The sequence below is a fragment of the Siniperca chuatsi genome, linkage group LG15 (assembly GCF_020085105.1).
Source record: "Siniperca chuatsi isolate FFG_IHB_CAS linkage group LG15, ASM2008510v1, whole genome shotgun sequence".
Taxonomy (NCBI): Eukaryota; Metazoa; Chordata; class Actinopteri; order Centrarchiformes; family Sinipercidae; genus Siniperca; species Siniperca chuatsi.
The window spans coordinates 22,698,363-22,716,114 of record NC_058056.1 but is presented as its reverse complement, the minus strand read 5'-3'; the positions used below and the strand labels follow the sequence as shown (position 1 = coordinate 22,716,114).

Here is a 17,752-nt window from a genome sequence, read left to right as displayed (position 1 = left end):
GACACTCCTTAAAAGACCTGAATCCTCACACGTCTGAAACCCTTTTAGTTGGTAGTAAATGAGTTTATGCTGCACTGCTGACTAGATTTTATCATTCGAGGATTTACTTCTTACACTTTAAGAGTCCATTTCATGTTTTTGGTGGCCATCAAAACAACCAAATCCGCATCTTTCTGACATCCTTTCACACGTGACAGCGAGCTGCAAACAGGAAGATTTAAATCTGACGTGTCATGTCGCACTGAGACCAATTAGTGAAGTCAGCGGAATGGCAGATTAAAAAGTGAAATAATGGAAACATTAAACTCACTCGTCTCCCCCGGTTCCTCCCATCAGAGACTCCTCATCAGTGAGGAGTAACTCGGTGCATCGTCAGCTCTGTTACATCAATCCAACACAAAAATAAACCAGAGTCCATTCATGTCATCTTGTTAACGGCTTTTTTTATTACAAAAACAGCATACATTAAACATTTTGCAAAGGGAATGCAAAGATGTTAACAAAACCTAGCATTGTCCCTCATTTTGTCATTTTATTTTAAATTAAAAAAATGTACAAAAGTGCTTACATGGTGCAAATAATGAGAAGTAAAAGTTCTATAAAAGAGGAAGGTAAAGAAAAAAATGTACATTATATCCAACTTCTAAAAATGCAGCAGGGAAGGAGAGATGCGACTATATTACATAGCAGTAAAAATAACCCAAAGCTGCTCAGGAACTGTTCACTAGGTAGTTAATCCTCACACAGCAGGACTGCACCGTCACTGTCTGTTAACACAGTCTGTAAATCAAACATACCCTATTACTTAACATGAGGTTAATAAATATTGCTTAAATAACCCACAATGCTCATGGGTTTCTGTTTAAACGGATCTATTAATTTGACTACAGAGCTTGTAAAACCTCCTCTCAAGCCTAACGTTTGCCATTGGCAGTGATTATGAGTGACATGTTACAGACAATAATAATAAATCTCCCATTGTTTGCTAATACAATCACAAATTCTTGTGAATTTTAATGGCACTTTTGTCAATAATACCTCTAGATAACTCAGTCCACAGTACAGAAAAGTGAGAAAAATGCTTAGTAACAATGTTCATTGGAGCTTTTATTGTTTCTCCACCTGCTCGTAACAGTTTCCTCGTCGTTTGTGATGAGCAGGGCTACAGTGAACACGTTGCTGGTGTAAGGCTACTCATGGATCCAGACTGAAGAGGCTCCTCTTCTATTGACCTGTCAATCCCGCAGTCAGTAACAAAAACTGTCTGGAGTTTTCTCCCAAAACTGAGGCATCTTATCCACTTTTCTAAGAACCGGCAGATCTCCGGAAGATGCTCAGTAACTGTTCTCATGACCTGCTAAAATGTAGAGGTTGCTCTGGGCCGTGGGGTTGTCTGTGGGTCGGCTCTCCAAAACCACCACCCTGCAGAAAAAACACAGTCACGACAGTTTGAACATTACGCAGAAATACTAAATGACAGTGATCGTGGTACCTGTGGAACGTAAAACCAAACTTTAATGTCAATCTGGCAACTCTAATAATGAATTCAGCCACAAACAAGGAAGCTGTTTTTCGACGTTGTACATTAAGGAATATTTCAACATTTTGGGAAATACACTTGTTTGCTTTCTTGCAGAGTGTTAGATGATTGATACCACTCTTGCCTGTGTGGTGGAAGTGTGGCACTGGAGCCAGAAGCCAGTTAGCTTAGCATAAAGACTGTAAACAGGGGGAAACAGCTAGCTTTGTTCTGTCCCAAAGGTAACAAAATCTGCCTACCAGCTATTTCAAACCACATCTTGTCGTTTTTACACTTTGCTGTTTGTACGGATTAAACAGAGATATAACATAGCATCATGTGGTATTGATCTGGTCATCTAACTCTCGGCCAGAAAGAGAATAAGCGTATGTCGAACTATTCTTTTAATACTGACCATTTTCAAACCATACCATAGCTTTTTAGATGGTTGAATGCTTCTTCTCTACCTACCAGGTAGCACATTTTGTAAGTGTTATTCTTTAGTCAGTTATGTCATCTTAACTGTGTATGTAAATGAATGGAAAACAATGGCCTGGAAAGAAGAAAACAGCAGTAATGTGAAATGTACATGTTTTCTAGTTTTGACCGACTGCCAAATAAAACAACAAATCTCTGAAAATACTGAGGTTAGGGTACTGACTTCTGCCACCAACAAAAATCTGGAAATGTATAACTTATGTTTAGTAAGTAGAGTAAGAAATGCTGCTAATTTAACTGCATTAACAACCAATGACAAAGCTCAAAGCACCATGTTAATGGTATGGATCTACTCAGGGGGCAGCGTACTAACCGCCCTGATCTAGCTGTCAGTCAGATCAGGACGGCAGCGCGTGCATCTTCAGATGCGACTCGTCTCGTGGCGGTGACAGGTGAGCAGGGAAGCTACAGTCCATACTGTCCGTTCCATCAGATGAAATTACAGAGGCATGGAGAGACACTCAAACCAGGCTGGCAGTGCCCAGGCGGCGGTGAATAAAACATGGGGGTCTGGGCAGAGAGAGGCCTCACTCCGGTGCCACACGCAGGGCGGCTCCATCAGGAGTCTTCACCGACTGAGCTGCGCTGCTGGGAGCCTCCTTCAGAGTGTGTGTGTGTGTGTGTGTGTGTGTGTGTGTGTGTGTGTGTGTGAGGTGGGGAGCGTAATCACATCCTGCTGTGACTGCAGCTGAAACCAACCATCATGACATCAGTCCAGAGTTGAAGCGATTAGTCGACGATCGACTGAAAATGAATCGGCAACTATTACGATAAGTCAATAAGATCATTTTAGTCATTTTTCAAGCAAACAATGAAAAAAGTGATTCCAGTTTCTCAAATGTGAGGGTTTACTGTTTTTCTCAGTTTTTATATTGTTGTAAATTGAATCTCTTTGGGTTTTAGACTGTTGGTTGGACTAAACAAGCGATCTGAATGCATCACCTCAGGTTCTGGGAAATCGTAATGAGCAATTTTTCACTAAGACCAAAGACTAAAAGATTAATCAAGAAAATAAGCGATAATGAAAATAATAGTTAGTTGCAGGAGTAAACTTGCTGCCTACACACCGCAATTATTTTTTATAATTGATTAATTGTGAAGTAATTTTTTGAAAAAAAAAAAAAAAAAAAAAAAGAGTTGCTGCTTTTCTTCATCTCATGTGAGACCTCATGAGAAACTGATTAACGGGTTTTGGACTATTGGTCAGACAAAACAAGACATTTTAAGACATCATATTGGGCTCTCACAAACTTATGATGGGCATTTCTCACTAGTTTTTAACATTTCATAGATAAACAATTACATAAATGTATCATATACATGAATGATTTATTGATGTATCTAAAAATATAACAGATTTATCCATAACGAAAATAATAATCTTTTAAAGCCCTACTTTGTCATAATGCAAGGAAGCTCAAAGCAGTGACATGTTGCAGTTTTGTTGTATTTATCAAACAGGTTTGTGACTGTTAGTGAGGCGTCTAACATTTTGCTTGGCCTTCATATCTCAGAGCTACTGAAGCAACAAGCAGGAACTAGAGAGAGAGAGTGAGAGGGCATTCAAGGATAATGTCAGGGGTGCATTCAGGGACAGCAGGGTTTAGAGTAATCAGAAAGTAAAATCTAAGAACAGAAACGATGAAATGAAGAGAATTAGCTTGAGTTAGCAGGAGATGAGCGCTGTGGGCTCACAACACAGCAGGGGAGCAGGTTGTTTGGTGGTTTCCAGGAAATAGGACCTGAGGGAGGACGACCATAATCACGAGTGCCTGGTATTATGTAGGTCATGGGGCTGATAAATTATACCAATAGTAGTATTGATGAAAAGACAGATAAACAGGCTAAGTGAGGAGGTAGAGTGAGACCCTAAGTGAGGTGTCTTATAAGTCCTTTGAGATATATGAGGTACATGCTCCTCCACTCATGCGTTTGATCGCTCATCTGCAATGACGTAGCTAAAGAGGGAAATATCTCTGTACCAACCTGTCAGATCCGAGGAGGCGGAAGACTCTGCTTGGATCACAGATCTCCTGGGTCACCTGGGAATGAAAAAACACAACTGACTTAAACTGATGACTGGCTTTCTGTGCATCTGAAGTACTGGTGGTGCTGATGGGGCTTTGAAAGGCATGAATAATGACGCATCGTTATACTCGTTACGGCAGTTTCACCAGAGCACCTTACGCTCCACAAGGGCACAAAAAATAAATCTTTAGCATGGGTGGCTACATGTCCATTCCAATAAAGCTTAATCAAACAAGATGACCACGCCCTCAACAAGTTTGACAAAAAGAGAGAGGCGGCATTACTTTACGTACAATTCTACTATGAAAGCAAAAAGAAAAAAAATGGAGTTGCAGAAAGCTAGGAAGATGCAGACAATTTGGTCTACAACATATAAAATACTAACTCACGCTCACTTCAGTTTAAAACAGATCTTTTGTCAGCAGCCATGCGGGAAATAAAATCGTGGCAGACAGAATTTCTGACCTTCAAGAAATCCATCTTATCATCCAACAGCCAGATCATTGATCTTTCAGAAATTCACAAGGCGTCGTGTGTCCCCTTAAACTGCACGTCAAACAACAACCGATCTGACAGAAATTCTGATTCTAAAATTAGTCGGGGGCCTAAACGTTTAATAGCATCACAAAACACGATTATTATTATTTAGCTGTTGTTTAGTGTCAGTCTTGTGTATTGAATGACCTGTCAATCAATTTCAGTCAGAAAGTTCCCGTCCTGTGTTTTGAATTTTGGTGGTAGGGCGACTGTTTACATTTGGATCACTTGTGCCTTTAACAACAAGATGTCTGTGTCTTTTAACAGACTGTAGGTAACTGAGTGCTGTCTCTAGGGACTCTGTGTTACTGTGTACAATCCTGGAGCCTCCCTGTTCTAGTTACAAGATGTAGCCTGACACTTTGCAGTGTATAAGACAAGGGCCCCTTCAAAACACTCTCACGTGTTGACATGTCAGGAAAACTTGTCGACAGATGCGAGATAGTCGGCGTGTGACACCTGCTAGGTGTAAGTCCTTGGCCTTGGGAGAGATCTGATCTGTCTAAACGAGAACAAGGTCTCAGGTGTTCAGAGAAGCACCCACCGAAGCAAGCACGGATCAATAGGCCTGCCCCCCTTGAATGCCTTCGCTTTTGAGAGGAATCATAACGAGACAACGGCTGAATTATTTAGTGCTGCTCCCTGTTGTGTGACGGGTTTCGTTTATGATTGAGCATGAATTTTGCATGGCCGTTGACATTTCAAAAATCCTTGCTATGGGAGAACGGTCAAGCTGGGCTGGGCACAGACTCAGCAAACAGACCTTCTGTTTCATCTGAGTGCTGCAGGACCACGTCTAACACGGCAAGCTTTCTTTCGCCATATCACTTTTCATAAAAACAGAATGCTTCACCTCCCTGCGATCTCTTGAACTTTTATTCTGCTGCTGAGCGTGACTCGTGATCAGACTAACGTGGAATCCCTCCGTGAAAGGGGGACAAATTCATTACCTCAGCCTGACACAAAGACACACTGGGATCACCTACAGCATGTAGCCACGCATATGAACGGCCAGCACTCAGGGTCTTTGTTGACAAGAGCCAGAGGTGTTTGTTCATGTGTAGAACAAACAAGCCTGTATTCAAGGATGTGACAAAAACTGCATTTAGTTTCTACTTGATATTATGGTATCAACATTGATTTGAAAGAATATTGATTTTAAAGTAGCAAACAGCTTTAAAATGTTTAATTAGTTTAATGGTACGTTTTCTGAGTCGATTGGCATCTTTACTTGAGCAAATCCAGAGTGTAATCTCTTTCTAAAGACTGAAAACTGTGCGGTGCAGTATCAAAAAGAGACATTTTTGTGAATTTGTATTTCAATATAACTACGGGAATAATCATTGCTATTCTAAGGTTCCAGCCAGCTGTCGTGTTCACGGGATATTTTACCTCATTAGACTTGAAGCTCTTTCCCTGCATGCCATGTTTCCAGAAGGCCAGGACGCTGTCCTGAAGGCACACTGTCAGAAGAGAAAGGTAAGAGGCCTTGTGTCAGTGCACAACGGTCAAGGCAGCCACTGAAACACTGCCAACTTGATTAAGAGGAACAATGCAATTCAGTTTTGAGTTCACAAAAAGCCCTTTTGTAAATAGAATATGTAACTTTGCTGGATATACAACCAGCTTTTTCTGTACACCTGTCAGCTTGTCATGTCAGGATTTGTTTTATTTTTTTATATTTCACTTTAAGATAAGGAATTTTCATTTAAATGTTGTAAGGTCTCATTCAGAATTATACGTACCTCTATATCTTTACAAAGACTGTAAAGTCTAAGACCTGTCTAAAAGCTTACCAACAGTTCCAATGCAGAAGTCAAAGCTGAGCTCAGATGCCAGCTTCTTGTTGGACTTCAGTCTGCCCTGGAGATTAACAATCTTCAAATTTTCTGGGGAGAAAAATAATAAAAGGCTGTAAGAATGAACATAGAAACTTACAGATTTACCGTACAGAAGGTACAGATTTTGGTCGAAGCTGATGAAAAGAGATTGTACTTACGGTCCAAACACACCAACACCGTGTCTCTCTCCAGCTGGGTGACATGGATTGCATCCACTTGTTGATTACCTGTGGGAAGGAAAGGTACAACAGTAACAATCCTGTTCTCTAACATACCCGGCAAGGTACCATGTACAACTTACAACGTCAGGCTGCATTGTATTCTGTGGGGACTATAGTCAATAGACAAATTAGTTTCTGCAGAAGTCATCGATTCCACCATATTTCCACAAAACCCACTGCGTCTTTGTATTGATTTCATGATATTCATCTCTACATCCGAGTACATGTCTGACTTACATGTTCCCATCTCTGTGAACCAGGAGGAGCAGGAGTTGAGGTTGATGGTCTCAAAGCGGACCACCTGGCCCGGCTCTGTGCCCTGGCTGATGGCCACACACACCAGAGGATACTCCTGCTCTGGGACTACCAGCATCTCAAACACCTTCAGTGGGCTGGGAAGAGGGAAGTCAAAGTGCTGCCGCAGGAAGGGAGAGCCAACACGTGGGTTAGCGTCAATGGTGTTCTGATGTTTAATGATGGTTTATTTTGTAGAATAAAGCTAGTGACACTTTGCTACAGGTGTAAGGAGCTACATCAGTTTAGTAGTGTTACGCTTATAAAACATTCCCTGGGAACATAAACAACTTGAGTTTCAGAGCTCAGGAGCAATGGACATTTCTAGTTTATTCAAGTTATCCTGATCCTTCTTTCCTTGCACAGCTAGATTTTAAAATTTAACTACAGATGGGCTACTGACATTAAAAATATATAGTACAACGTTGCAGTAAAAACATGTATTTTACTAAGGAAATTTGTGGAGGAACAGTTGATGAGAAAAAGAAAATAGCCAACTGACCTTGATGAGCATAAACCTCTGCATGGGCTCATACCACTGCAACAGGACAATCCCAGACTGCAACGCTCCACACAAGTACTTGTGGCCTGTATATGGATTTCTCACTGTGAAAAAGAAAAGACTGTCAAGAAGTGTAGCTAGACTGAGCTATGTAGATCCTTTAACAGTTTATATCAGGAGTTTATGGTTTAAAAAACTGGGCTAGGAAAACTCAGAGAAATGAAAATTCTGAGAAATTAAATCTATTCAAAACCCCACTCACATTAATGCATAATATGACAAGTCACAAGGACTTACAGAACAAATAAGGGGGGGGGGATGTGTATTGACACAGTTTAATATGATGGAAGGATGAGTAAATTAAAAAAGAGTGGTTGGGAGGGAAAGGCCACTTACCAATGCAGCACTTGTGGCAGCCCTTTGTGTCGGGGATCTTAGTTGTCAAGGCAAACCTCCTGAGAAGAGAAAACAGTCAAGTTGTTATGACCACTGTCTTAATAGAGCTGATGACGTCTAGAATCAGGGAAGTCGGCCAGTGGTTCTGTTTTTTTTGTCATTGTGGTAGACAGTGAAGAACGACAAAAAGACTGCACAGCATGAGTGTAGAAAAGCAGTTGTGACCTTATCACTAAAGTGACAGGAGTGTTGCTGAAAAGTGTGGGTAGAGAATGTTATATATATGAGACAAGATTCAGACCAAAACCCCCGGCTTGTTGGTCTCACCTGGGTAAAATTTTGTCTGGGAAGCGGTGAGTCTGGAACTGAGCAGCCAGGCCAGGCTTCTTCAGCTGCTCAAACAGCCCGATGAGATTGTGGGTGTACAGCTGGAAGGTTTTCCCTACAGCAGAATACAGTATATTTAATCATCAGCTTCATGATTAAAAACAGTAAATAGTGTAGAAGTAATCAAAGTCAGGAGTTAAAATATATTCACCTTAAATATGACAAACAAGAACTGAGCACACTTTTCTTCACATTATAAATATTTTAAACATCATTTCTAATTTTCTCTAACAAATTCTGGATCCCATGAAGCAGCTTTCACATGTAGAAAGGTTAGATGTGAACAGGGGTAAAAACAGAAGTGTGACGATGATGTGAAGCATGATTACCTTCTGGTGAAGCCAGTTAGTAGAATATCAAATCAAGCCAGGCGAAAGGAGGATGGACAGTGTCCAAGGGAAGAGGAGAAGAGAAAAGAGGTTAAGTATACCAGGGGCAAACGGGTGAAGGTAAAACCGAAAGTAGACCTTGCACTTTGTAATACCATCCTCAACTGTTAAACCGAAAAAAGGCTTCGGACTAGGACAGCCAAACAAAGACAGTTTGGTTTCAAATGATAAATGATTTGAGTTTTGTGACAACGAATAGCGAATGTCGAACAACCAATGTCTGTTTTTATATATGAAACAAACTAAACTTGCTTTTGCAGCTAGTATACATCGTAACCTACAAAGATCAATATATGAGTGATTCTTCAGCAGAAGAACAGGCTGTAAAGCCAGATGTGTCACTCATGAGTCACTGTGCTACAAGGAGACAGCTCTTATAAGGCTCTTTGATGGCAAACAAAAGAAACAGTTATTTTAGGGCTGCAGATATGGAGTGACTGTATTGGCAGCCAGATAACACAGGACAAAGAAAGCAGCTGGTTATGACAGTGGTCAGTGAAGCAGGAGGCTGTGATAAGTCCATCACTTACCAGATAAAGACATCAGGTTGTTGTTGATAACGTACAGCCATGTACACCTCCTCGGGAACAGCTAAAAAGGTAATTGAACAAAGATGGTACAATCACCATATAGTTTGACACAAAAGAGGGAGTGAGAAGGGATGAAAGAATCGTTCGCTCCCCTCCCCTGAACAGCAACTGTCCAATCATAGCTTATGGTAGTAGTAGAGGTAGTAAGTAAGTAAAACTTTATTTATATAGCACCTTTTTTTTTTTAAAACACAGGTTACAAAGTGCTTTACATCAATATCAAACACAAAGCGCATACCAGAGATAAAGCCATACACAAACAATACAATGCATAAGTGCAACACACATATGACCACAGAACTCTATATCCAAAGAGTTTGGAAGGTGGTGTCTTTTTTTTTTAGCCTTTTCAAAACCAAAAGCACGAGATCAAATGTGTAAAGACTCGATTAAACGGTGAGTTTGTCTGCTCTGACATAAACTGCAATCATTAGCATGTCTGGCTAACTAGCTTACTACCTACAGTAGTAACCGAGCGTTACTTCCAAGGCCAAGGAGCACATCATCAACTAAGTACATTATTTTGTAGGGTTACATATTATGTTTAAAAAACAAAAGACAACTAGCACATTCACTCTTTAGTATTTTCCCACTGTTGGATGCTGTCAATGTTGAGGGTAACGCAAGCAGCTCTTTCTTGCTCTCTTTATTCCTGGGGAAGTTTACACTCCGCAGCAACGTTACCAGAGATAGGGTTATGTTGGCTAAACACACTGGTTAGTCCTCAACTTAAAAGCCTTTTCTCTTGTTTAAGTAAAAAGTGAAACAGTGTTTGAAAAAAACAAACTAAAAAGTATGTGAGCTAAGCAGTCCGATGATAAGTCTGTTGATACTTGTATAATACTCATCACTCCTTATCAAGCTTATAATACTAGGACTGACTAGATCTACACTGCAATACAAGAACAATTCTATTTCTTTGATAAGTTACATGTCTTCTACATGGATCATCAACTGGTGATCCTGCTGACTTCATGCCTGGGACATTTTAGCACGATATATGTAACGTTTCCTTTCACCAGATTCTTGTTTTAAAACGAATCAGCTGGAAACATTATAAAGCCAGCCAGTGACAGCATTTTCAACCTACTCATGGAGCTAACATTAGCTTAATTAGCTAGCTAGCTACAGCCGACAACATCTGCTAGTGACCGTTCATCAGGCAAAATCAACAGTTGACGGCTGGAAATGAGAAGTCTACTTTTGTTTACCTCAGTCTGAAATCAAGGACCCACTATTTAAAAAATTACAAAAAAATGTTGAGTGGTAAATCTGCATCATTGTTGTGCCAGAATGGATCGCTTGACAGGCATAGCAACAGTAACTATGGGTGGGCGGGGCATAGCAAACAATATATACATCCCATACACAGTTTAATGAGGATAAACAGAATATAATTCTTTTAACAAATACTGGTTCTAATAATTGTTTTTAGATTTATTTTAGCTGCTGTTTACCTGCTCCATTGTGGCTTCATGCAGCTCATTAAGATTCAGCGTATAGATGCCATCCTCCGTCCCAAAGATTAGGTACTGATCTAGAAGAAAAAAATATATAAAAGTAAGCATTGGTTTAATAAAACATGTCAATTCTCTGTGTTTGTGTGTGTACTGCGCTTGTTGCATGGTGCTGTACCTTTGGTGTCTGGATGAATCCATGATGTGGCACAGTTTATCTTCAGTGGACAGCCATCAAACACTTTCGAGAAACAGGCTCCCATCTGAAATGAAAAGCAACATGGCTCAGAACAGGCAGCCTCTGGCTCAGTGAAGAGCTAAAATGTCAGCCAGGGTTTAATGAGCTGGAGCTGGAGCTGGAGCTGAGCAGAGCAGAAGCAACCACAAAGCAGAAAACTCTGTGGACTCCAAATATCTACAGAATGTACAGCAGCAGTGCAGACATGAGTTTAATAACAGTGCCCATGAAACCAGGCCAGCAGGGAAGAGTGAGGACTGTGAGGGACAATGCAGATGATTCACTCACCAGTACTTTAGGAGTGGGTGGCAGACCGTTGATAGCTGGTTTCTAAGCAGAGGAAATAAAAAAACATAAAATAATGTAGATGCAGAACGCAGAGACAAAGCAGCAATGATTATTATCAATTTAGCTGCCTAATTTAGCTCCAGGCACAACAATGAGCCAAATAAAAAACAATATGGACTGTTTTCTATTGCGTGTGTGCTGTCAAAGTCAATTAAATGTTCAACATAAGTGGATGCCAAATTTCCCTCTTTAACTGTTAGTGTTTGGATCTGACAAGGGAAAAACAGCATATTTGAGGTTTTGGTGCAAAGCCAGCCAGCTAGTTGGAGACACTCCACATGTAAAATATAGGCTCTTAGACCACAGATGACATTTTCATCCTAAAACCCACTGAAACTAAAGATGAGAAGTGTGGTGGTCATGATTGAAGTACATATTGCAACGTAATATGTTGTGGAATATCTTCAGACTCACAGGGAATTCCTTTTTCTCCTTCCGGTATTGTCGGTTGGGCGGTGGCTTGAGACTGTCTCCATTCACACTGTCATCCGAATCATTATCTGTCATGAGAGAGCAGGCAGATGAAAATTACATTTGCAGCATAACTATTAATCACACTGTCAAACATGCAGAATCTAAATCCGAAGATCAGACATATTTACATCAGGCTCCCTTACCTTTACATTCAGATTTACTGAGAGCTTGTAAAAATAAAATGAGCGCTCATTTAGAGACACCAATGACAAGCATATGAACAGGTTATTGTACATAAATATATGTAAATTCAGACACTACAAGTTAGGAAAGAAACGCTGAGACTCACCAGGATCAGAGGTGTGAGACAAAAGGCCGGGGCTGCTGACGCTGGCAGAGAGGAAATCTGGAGACGAGTGCTCTACCTTGTTGCTCTGCTCAGGTGTGCTCTGTCTGCGAACCATCTGGCTCGCTCCGTTCTCGGAGTTAGGGAACCTCCGAACCGTCAGAGACCTCTCATCATTAAGGCCAAGCTCCTCTGACGAGCTGTTTAATCGTGGCTGAGAGGGAATGGGGGTAAAGGGAAAGAGTGAGTGAACAGTGAACAGTTTGGTGTTAATTAAAGCACTGCAGTACATACACGTTTAACATGGATTCTAATTGCAAAAATCCATACAGTAAAACATATTTTATAAATCTGGGTCTCACCTTTGGGGGCAGAGGAGGAGGAACCCCTGGCTTGAGGGTTGACCTGAAATGGAGGTGTTTTTTTTCTTAGAAAGATGTGAACTACAGCAATGAATGTTTTTGTGTCCATGATGAAATCTTAATGTATTGACATCACTCACAGCTCCACTTCTTCAAATGCATCTTCAAGGTGGGCGATGTGTCCCCTGCAGGAATCAAACACAGTCATCAGTACTGAAAATAAGACTCAGAGGTCAGGAGGGGTGTTAATGGTGCAAATGTTTATGTAAAGTCCCTTCTTAGAGATAAAGAGAGTATGACTAAGGAGAAGAATGGGGGTGTATTCGTGCTATTACTGAACCCTAGTGAGCATCACGGGATGGAAACTAGAGGAAAATAAATTTCTAGAGCTGTATTACAGGTATTTTTGTCTTGCTATACAAGACCATTCATCCATCCATAAAACTAGACTCAAAGCCAAGTGATGCAACTTTTACTAAAGTTCTACTGATAGTGTCAAAAGTATTTAGAGACCTACTAGTGGCACACAGGTTTTAAAAAAGCAATAGACATTACTGTACAGCCCTGTCTGTGCAGGGTTAAGTCTGAGCAAACAATTTCAATTGAATGTTACAGGTTAGTTATTTTCCTGTCTCTTTCTAGATCACACTGTTCTACCAGCCTGCCTGTCAGAGACTCATGTATGTAGCAGTATGCACAGTTTGGATCTACAATTATGATCACATCACACATGGTGAATGGAGGGGTGTCACACAGGGTGATTTGTGGACATGGTGGGCGCTAAACCTCACTGCGAAAAGGGCGGGGACCAAGCGAGGGGTGGAGTGGATGGCATAGGGTACTACAGCACACACAGTTTTAGTGTTACCGTTGGAACAATTCCTCCTCAACGCTTTTGAGGAGGCTCCTTCGAGGGACAAGACGAGAGAGAGAGATGACAGCCAAAAGAGGACAGAGAGAAGTGGAAGGAGAAAAACAGTCAAAAGCACATGGACAAGTGAGAAGGAGTTTACAGGCCACAGCAACATTTCAAACTGCAGATGGGGAGTGTGAGTTCATGCTCAGACACAGGTTAACTACAGTGAATTTGCAGGTTAATGTGAGAGACAGTGAGGAGCATCCATAAGAAAATGTATTTACACTCAGTGTCAACAATAGATATCAGATTACAGAACATAAAGACTGTTAAGACTGTTATGCTTTAGGCAGTTTTTTATCATAAGAAGTCCTGCTTTCTTCAACTATACACTACCACTACTACTAATATTGTGTATATCTGCATTTTGTGTTTTTAATATTAACAGACTCCAAAGAAGCAAAATAAATAGAACAACAAAACTTTAACCATGCATTTGCTTCTTTTTTCTCAATGAATCTCAAGAGATGCATCCATCTAATAAATAAGCCAGGTCAAGAGAGAGAGCGAAAGAGAGACTGGGGGGTAAATAGGAGCAGTTCCCGTGACAACAGTTTCCATGGATTACCTGGTTGTTATTCCTCCCTCTGCAAAGGGACTCCAGGGGGAAGGGAAGTCATTATCTTTACTCACATCCTGTGGAAAGCCACATATGCACAAAAATAGAATTTTTAAAAACCTGCATTTCTTCATTTGCAGATACACTTTCTTTTTCTACATGCAATTAAAATTAATTGATTACAAACAGAAACAGAAAGTAGTACTTGCATAGTAGTACTGATTAAACTGAATATGATTATCAATTCAAATTGGCTTTATTGGCATGGGAAACAGATGTTAACATTGCCAAAGCATGTGTAAAATAAAAACATACATAAACAGAAGAATTGTGATATTAAAATATATACAGATATGTTAAAATACAAATACAAAAAGTGAAAACTAAACACTGCAACATGTCTTTTTATGAATGTGTGTGTGTGTGTGTGTGTGTGGGGGGGGTGTCATTCACTGTCCCTCAGGTTATCACCATTTCAGAATGAGCCTCAGTTTCCTTACGGAGTGGTGGTTCAAACTGGAGCTTATCGACTGTAAATGGAAAAAAAAATGTATCAGCTTTTATTTTCTATCTTGCACACCTTTGGCACTAGAGGGCATCAGTACCCAACACTTCAAGACACACAAAGCCTTAGGAGTAGTAAGCTTCTGCCTTAGTAACAGAAGCCTTGGAAAACACTCTGAGTCCATTCTTAACATAAACTCGCATGTAAGAACAAACCAAAAGCAGATCAGCTGCTTCCACTACAATGTACCTGCCAAAACACCTTAATTGATTTATTATGCTACTATGTGAATGTTTGGTCTGGAGTCTAAAGACTAGTCGGTCACCAAAGACAAACACAGATTACATTTGACACTAACCAGATCTGTTCACTTTGGGGAAATATTGGTGAGAGAGCAAGAATTACAAAGAAATCATGGAACAGATTTGTCTTAGTTTATGTTTGAGGTTACATTCTTTCAAACAGTTGATCCCATAGAGGAGAATGGTTTAGTGTCCAGTATAAACATGGTGTGATCCTGCTGTAATTATGAAGGCGAAAGAAATCAACCAACCTGCCAATAAATACTGCCACACAATCAGCTTCTCATTAACAAAGAAACCTTGTATTCAAGAATTCAGACCACAGATTTTTTTTCCCCAGTGTGTTTTTCTGCTTGAGGTATGCTGATAATGTGGAGGTGCTGCAGCATTTAAAACACAGATAACAGTGAGGAGGCGAATCACTAACAGACTTACGAAGCCAAGGTACAGCAAAAAATTTGAGAAAGTGAAGTTGAGGAATCAGGTGATACATATGAGTCAAACTTAACTTGTTAGGCTCTGATTAGTCATTTACAATGTCATTATTATGTCATTATTTCAGTCTGTCTAACAGGAACCAAGATGTCACGATGTCCAAATTATTCAACCTAATTCTAAAGCTAAAGAAATAGTAAGTAGCCACCCCATGCAGAGGAACTCACCTTATTAGTGCCACTTAAATCTCAAACACAATGTTCTGTTGTGTGTTACAACATTATCCTATTTCTCAGGAAGTCTTAGGAGTGAGCTAGGGAATTATGCAAACAAACACTGTCTCACTACACTGTCACTAACCTGCATCCCCCCTGTGTCCCTCAGTGAAGCTAGGACTTGAGCATGGCCCTCCTTGGTCTGTCCCATTGTTTGCTTCATGTAGGAGGGAAAGTCAGATGTAATTGTGAGAAATATAAATAAGACTAAACAGGAAGTGCATCTGGTACAAACGATCACAGTACGAAAAAGCACAAAACACAATGAAGCACAGTACGTATTGCTACAAATACGACAAACATCCAACAAAAGACACATATCTCACCACTGGACTGTTACTACATCAACCCAAAATGATGAAATGAGAAACAGTCACACTTCTGACACAAGCACAACACAGCGTTCAACTTTATCTACAAAAACTGACGACAACACAGACACAACAACTTCCCTGAAGGGTTAAAAAATAACACATTTACACAATCTATTAAGCTGAATCGTCTGCCAAATTCAGTACCAACAACTGTTGACTGAAAACCAAATTCCTCAAGAAACCTTTACGACCCCTTCAGACAAGCTATTTCACATTATTCATTGAGTAAAAAATGAGGGAGTTAACTTGCTACTTGAAAACAACACACTACACAGAAGCATCATGGACTCTACTACATCCACTTTCTCTTCCGTGTATCCCCATGCTATTTTTATACACACTACCACATGCTGTGGTCTGGAAAAGCGCCAGCCAGTGCTGCAGGATTAGTAGGATGACCCTCAGACAAGCCGCCGGGCCTATATCATCCTAAATAGCCAGAATGGCTGACTGACATGCTGACCAATGACAGGACAGATTCACAGCAGGAGGGTTGGTCTTGGTGATGGGTTTGGGCTTTTTGTTCACTTACAGTTTATCTCTGAGCGTGTCCTCTCAGCTCTGGCTTGTTTGTTGGTGGAGCGGATGGTGTGTCTGACTGCAGAGAGGGGCTGAAACAAAGAGTGACGGAGATAGATTTATAGCTATGGTTTTGACAGTGGGAGCAGCACTTTACAAGTGGGTAAAGTGTTATCAGATTATATAACACAGACGCTGCATTGCCTTGAGTCATTTGGCACAGTTATGACATTTATCTTTTTAAATAATCTCTAGAAAGAAATTTTAAAACTGTCAAGTTAATGCAGAACTAAGAGCTACTTTTTGTACTGCATTTATGCATCATCACATTATTATGCATCCCAGAGGCTGTTTGTTTGCAACAGGCTCCATTGCTTGCAGTCAATAGCCTCAGGGTTTTTTCATTCATGGTGACCAAGACAGTGCTACTGCTGTCAGGGGGAGAAAAGCACAATGGTCTTTTAAAAAGGCACTGGTACCACCTCTTTGGCTGCCACATAGATGTGATGTCGAATCGAGTTGGAATAATAATGTCAATGTAGAGAATCAAGAAGAGGGGGAAGGGAAGTTTTAGGGGAACATGAAAACACACTTCAGCGAAGCTCACCTTTTATCTTTTATTGCCAAGTTGCTGAAAAAAAAACATGCTGTGCTAATATTTATATTCACTGCTGATAGAGAGCTGACGTTGTTTGCATTAAAGTCTGGTCTACTACAGGGTTAGGTAGGATCATATTTGACAGGGAGGGATTGTTTTTTCAATCATTTTGTTGTATAAAAAAACAAAACATTTTTGTCCTGTAACCAGACAGTCAAAAAAAAAATTCAGCATTTTTCATATTTCCAGGTATTTATTTTTGTGTGTCAATATCTTTGATCACTTATTTGTAGGCTGTGTAGACTTTCAATTTCCTTCTTAATTTCTCAAAGCAAAGGCGAATTTCCCACAGTCTTGGTGCTATTTTTACAAGAATATGTGATGCAATCAGACATTACCTCGAGGTCATCATCGTCCACCTCACTGTAATGCTGATGGTTGTCTGGGTTGTTCATCTTATCTAGGAGGTCAACAGCGAGCCTCCTTGTCAAACCCGTCTGGGCCACATACACATGCTGCAAGAAACAAGACAGGATTGTAGGTTATCATAAAGTGGTGCATAATTTGAGAATAATAGTTTAGATTATTGTCTGACATCCCTAATCTCACATACAATGTATATGCAACCTGAAACATTAAAATCTCTGCAGAAATGGATGTCAAATCTTAGTTTCACTGTTATAGAGTAATTAAACCGTCTGCATTAATCATCAGATTCCTGGACCGTTAGGATGAGACACCTTTCCTTAGAGATACGCACTGTGTTTAACAGTACGGTCTAGACCTGCTCTATAGGAAAAGTGCAATGAGATAACTTCTGTTATGAATTGGCGCTATATAAATAAAACTGAATTGAATTGAAATTTATGATGATAGAAAGTATCTTTTAAGAAGCAGTTCTG

General features: G+C 40.3%; 1 protein-coding gene across 6 annotated transcripts in view; it reads right to left on the bottom strand.

Moving 5' to 3' along the window:
* Window positions 1-426: 426 nt before the first annotated feature.
* The window catches only part of map4k5 (mitogen-activated protein kinase kinase kinase kinase 5), a 33,083-nt gene continuing 15,757 nt past the window's right edge, over window positions 427-17,752 (bottom strand). Inside the window, exons 13-36 of one of the 6 annotated variants that reach the window (XM_044165748.1) lie at window positions 17,249-17,365; window positions 16,266-16,344; window positions 15,445-15,516; window positions 14,314-14,372; window positions 13,852-13,919; window positions 12,508-12,552; window positions 12,368-12,410; window positions 12,009-12,219; window positions 11,863-11,886; window positions 11,660-11,745; window positions 11,186-11,227; window positions 10,838-10,922; window positions 10,660-10,739; window positions 9,143-9,203; window positions 8,553-8,555; window positions 8,164-8,278; window positions 7,837-7,895; window positions 7,441-7,544; window positions 6,882-7,059; window positions 6,582-6,650; window positions 6,379-6,471; window positions 5,975-6,045; window positions 4,004-4,059; window positions 427-1,422 (exon numbers count right to left, since the gene is read on the bottom strand). In XM_044165748.1, coding sequence (XP_044021683.1) covers window positions 1,335-1,422; window positions 4,004-4,059; window positions 5,975-6,045; window positions 6,379-6,471; window positions 6,582-6,650; window positions 6,882-7,059; window positions 7,441-7,544; window positions 7,837-7,895; window positions 8,164-8,278; window positions 8,553-8,555; window positions 9,143-9,203; window positions 10,660-10,739; window positions 10,838-10,922; window positions 11,186-11,227; window positions 11,660-11,745; window positions 11,863-11,886; window positions 12,009-12,219; window positions 12,368-12,410; window positions 12,508-12,552; window positions 13,852-13,919; window positions 14,314-14,372; window positions 15,445-15,516; window positions 16,266-16,344; window positions 17,249-17,365 — 1,908 coding nt within the window. In that variant the 3' untranslated portion in view covers window positions 427-1,334. The remainder of the gene's footprint in view (window positions 1,423-4,003; window positions 4,060-5,974; window positions 6,046-6,378; window positions 6,472-6,581; window positions 6,651-6,881; window positions 7,060-7,440; window positions 7,545-7,836; window positions 7,896-8,163; window positions 8,279-8,552; window positions 8,556-9,142; window positions 9,204-10,659; window positions 10,740-10,837; window positions 10,923-11,185; window positions 11,228-11,659; window positions 11,746-11,862; window positions 11,887-12,008; window positions 12,220-12,367; window positions 12,411-12,507; window positions 12,553-13,851; window positions 13,920-14,313; window positions 14,373-15,444; window positions 15,517-16,265; window positions 16,345-17,248; window positions 17,366-17,752) is intronic. The other 5 variants (XM_044165749.1, XM_044165751.1, XM_044165753.1 and 2 more) reach the window with 5 other exon arrangements.